Consider the following 4200-nt stretch of genomic DNA (forward strand, 5'->3'; position numbering starts at 1 on the left):
CCCCCCCCCCCCGCCAGGCGTGGGGGCTGGCGGGAGACACGGCTTCCAGCACAGGACCCCTGTGCCCCGGCAGGAAGGCGGGGGTCTGCCCTCCACACTACCTCCCGTTGCCTCTGCAGCCCAGCGCCAGCCTCCCGCGGGGCCTGGGGGCTTGTCCCCCACCCCCACCCCCACCAGTCCCAGTTCACCGCCTCCTGTCAACCTGCGACAGTCTCCTTCCCTCCTGCAAACCTCCCTCCCCGACTGCCTCACCTCTGCGCACCAAAAGGAGTGTTTCTCAAAAGTGGGTCAAGCGTCCAGAAGTCGAGTGGTTGGGAAAATCCTCCGTCCCCCTCTTGGAAGCCCGCTGCCCATCCAAACGGCCGGGGCTTGGAGACGGCATGGAGCCAGGACGTAACGATCCACCTGCCCTGCCCACCCCACTTGCCGGGAGCCCTGGGGTTCTGAACATGGGGTGTGGTGCCCACAGACCCGGCCTAGGAGCTCCATATGATGAAGCGGGTGTGTCCCCAGTGGGACGGCTGGGGCTTGGCCTAACCTGTGCAGACGCCATTCTGTCGGATGAAGCCCGCGGGGCACCAGGCCCGGCCCAGGCTGCTCGGCGCCCCGGAGCCCCGCCGGAGGGAGACCCAAGCGTAGTAGGAGCTCCTGGGGAGCGGGGCACGGGGCCGCAGCCAAGGCACTAAGGGGCCCCTGTGGCTGACAGTGGTCACATTTTGTTCACTCTGCTCTAGCGGGATGCAGGTCTTGCCATCACGAAGGAGGGTCTGGCCCGGGGGGCACAGACAACGGTAACCACCCTGGAGGTTTTGGCACTGGAAGGCGCAGGTCTTGGCTGGCTGCAGGCACTCGTTGACATCTGGAAAGGAACAAGGCCAGGCAGGGTGCCAAGGGTGGCTCAGAGGGCTCGCCATGGCCACTCCACCTGACTATAGCCATCTCTCCTGGTCTCCAGCCTTCCCCAGAATCCAGGGGCCTCCCCCCACCGCATCCCGGCCTGCCCGCAAGCCTTCCCCCTCCTCCACCGCCTCCAGCCTCTGTTGCTCAAGGAGGCCCCACCCTCCCCCAGCTCCGGGCCTCATCCCAGACGCCAGGGTTCTTCAGCATCCTGGGGAGGCCCATTCTCCCTGCTCAGCCTCTCGGAGACCCACCCACTTCTGCCCACCCTCCCCCTCCTCCTGGGCTCCCAGGGGAGGTGACCTTGCCGGGTAGGGGGTGAGGTTCGGGGCCAGACAGCAGCAAAGCACGGATCCGGGCACGTGGGGGCCGCACCGGCAGCCTTAGCTCTGGTCACAGAACTCAACAACACCCTTGTCAGAAACACTCCCTGCCTGCGTGCCAGGCGGGTCTGACCCAGGCTCCCACGGCGGCTGAGTGTCCCGGTTACCTAGGCATGGCAGGCCGGGGCTCTGGATCCGGTACCCCCGGGGACAGCTGCAGTGGTGCCCGCCTGGGGTGTTCTCACAGATCTGGTTGTAGTGACACTCATCCAACTGCTCCAGACACTCGTCGACATCTGCGGAGGCAGGGGTGTGGACAGAGGTGGGGCCGAGCCCCTTCCCCTGCTCCCGGCCGCCAGGCGTGCCTCTCCACATGTGGGCCTAACCCCCCCCCCCCAACCTCAGTGCCACCAGGTGGAATGCCAGTGTTTGCAACCACCTCTCCCAATCAGACCAGCTTTGGAGAGTGAGAGAAGGTTCTGGGTCCAGAAACAAAGCAGGGGCTTAAAAGCTGGGCTTTGGAGGCAGAGTCCCGGGTTGGGGCGGAGCTCTGCCTTATCTCTGGGTCCTTGAGTAAGTAACTCTCCCTCTCCCAGCCTTGGTTTTCTTATCTACGAAGAGGGGTGAGGACGGGACCTCTTCAGGAAAAACCTGGATCACGCTCGAGAAGGCCGGAGGAGCCTGGTTCGGGGAAAGAGCTCTGAGAGCTGCTGAGAAAGAAGGAAGTGAGGGCGGGAGGGAGGCAGGAAGCAGAGGAACCGTCTGGGTGGACAGGGTGCTCCGTGGGCCCTGAAGCCGCAGAGCTGGGGTCACCTCCTCTCCTGAGTTCCAGTTCCCCCCGTACTTCGCCCCTGCACTGGGCGGTCCCGTCCCTCTCAGAGGAGCCAGAGGACCCGTGATCAGGAAGCTCTAGAACGCTGGAGCAGGAAGGTCACCCATGCAGGGCGGCTCCTGAGTTTCATCTCAAAGGCTAATTGCAGCTGATTCCTAGTGGCTGCTGGAGAAGCTGTGTTGAGAAGGATCCAGAGGCCATCTTTAGGCCAGGCCATGATCCAGGAGGGGATCTCGGGCAAGGGGCAACAGACGTAGCATGTTTGCCATGCCTGACCTGGTCAGCTCAAACTTTCTCCCCGGCCTCACTGCTCCTTCCGCGGACAGAGTTCTGCTTTCCCCAGAGGCCCAGGGGCACACAGCACCTCCTCTGCTGGAGCCTGGGACCACTGGAGTACGGACAGCCCCACACCCTGCCCCTGTCACCTTCGCAGCTGGCCCCATGAGGGGCCACCCGGAAGCCAGGCCTGCAGTCGGGGAGGCAGTGGTAGGACCCAAAGAGGTTCACGCAGCGCTGTCCCTCCTGGCAAAGGTGGGCATCCCAGGCACACTCGTCCACATCTGGGGGGCAAATGGGGGCAGGGGGCTGCGTGAACACATGTCCCCCCAGGCCCACTCTGGCCAATCTAACGACGCAGGCTTCTTCCCCAGGCCCGGGCTCCCCTGGCAAGAAGGCCCCACCCCTCCTGCTCACTCTTTCCATCATCTTGCCCCAAGGGACCCACAGGCCTGGGTGTGGGGCCTCTGATATGGGGTTGCAGACGATGCCCCATGGGCACCAGGGTCAAAGTGCAGTGGAGACTCGGCAGGGCCAGGTCTCGCTGCTGGGAGTGGAGGCATGTAGCTGGGGAGGGTCAGCATCTACGTGTCCTACGGTCAGATTTGTTGTCCAGAAACTTTGTGAAGGGGCCAAGTAGAGCAAGTGGGGCAGATGGGTGTCCACTTGCTTCCAACCCCAGTCGGCTGGGAGTGACCGAGGAGTGGTGGGAAAGCGCCCGAGGCCGTGTCCGGGCTCAGCAGGTGCGCACGCCATGAGCACGGGGTGGCCAAGTGTATGTCTCTGGGGCTCCCTAGCACCCCCAGCACTTGAGCCTCTCCCATCTGCAGCCCGCAGAGCAGGAAATTCCCAATGGAAACAGGGTGTTGCCACCCCCAGCCTGGCATCCAATGCCGCCAGGAGCAGGCCATGTCCTGAGGTGTGTGCCCCTGGCTGGGGTCCTGGCTCCGGAACGCCCCGCACACACCCAGGCCAACTAACTCCAAGGAGAGCTTCTGGCCGTGGGCCCACTCACCTCTGCAGTTCCTGTCATCCCTGGCCAGGGCAAAGCCCGCCGGACAGGAGCAGGAGAAGCGACCAGGTGCATTGTGGCAGGAGTGAGAACAGGGGTTGGGGCCGTCCAAACATTCGTCCCTGTCTGGGTGGGGGGAGGCGGGCAGAGCTCTGGTGGTCTGTGCTCACAAGGCCTCCTGTCAGCTGGCCAGGACACGTCGTCCCAGGCTGGGAGGCGTCCCTCGTCCGGACCAAGGGAGGGAAAGGCACTCACCCACACAAAACTCTCCCTGGGCATCCAGCTCAAAGCCCGCTGGGCAGCCGACTTCATTCTCTTCTGCAAGCCAAAGGGACAGGTCGTAAGGATGCCAGGGCACTGCGGCCAAGGAGCCCCGGGACAGACAGCAGCCCTGGCCGTAGCTCTCTCCTGACAGCTTGGCCAGGCCGATGCCCCCTCAGCCCGGAGCCAGGCTGACGCCCAGCCCGTCTGAGAGCTCACTCCCACCCAGCCCAGGCCTGCTGGAGGCGTTGGCTGTGGGTCATGCCACGGAGGGCTCACAGTGGGCCGGCCAGACGTAAGCTGGCAGACACAGGAGAGATCGTTACCGAAAAGTACAAAACAGGCTGTCCATGCACGCAAACACGCACTCCTGAGAATCCAGAGGAGTGGACGTGGCCCTGGGCTGCGGGTGGGAGAGGGGATGTACAGAATGGGTAAATGATAGCATCTGATGGCGGCAGCAAGCACAGGGGTTGGCGCAGACTGTGGTCTGGAGGTAGGATCCCACAAAGAGAGGCCCCACCTACATGTAGGGCTCCTCAAAATCCTGGAGGAGGAGGAGGAGGAGGAGGAGAGGGGGAGGGGAGAGGAAGAGGGGG

General features: G+C 64.0%; 1 protein-coding gene across 1 annotated transcript; it reads right to left on the reverse strand.

Annotated features, from left to right (window-relative positions):
• Positions 1 to 71: 71 nt before the first annotated feature.
• LOC145718549 (hemicentin-2-like) lies at positions 72 to 3775 on the reverse strand (the record flags this gene model as incomplete). The annotated part of the gene is made up of 5 exons (XM_081810050.1): positions 72 to 859; positions 1388 to 1516; positions 2478 to 2612; positions 3344 to 3466; positions 3596 to 3775. Coding segments are annotated over 5 exons (893 nt in total), but the record flags the coding sequence as incomplete, so codon positions are not given.
• Positions 3776 to 4200: the final 425 nt, after the last annotated feature.

The sequence above is a fragment of the Leptonychotes weddellii genome, unplaced genomic scaffold (genome assembly GCF_054177405.1).
Source record: "Leptonychotes weddellii isolate Sample4059 unplaced genomic scaffold, ASM5417740v2 HiC_scaffold_17356, whole genome shotgun sequence".
In the NCBI taxonomy this organism is placed as follows: Eukaryota; Metazoa; Chordata; class Mammalia; order Carnivora; family Phocidae; genus Leptonychotes; species Leptonychotes weddellii.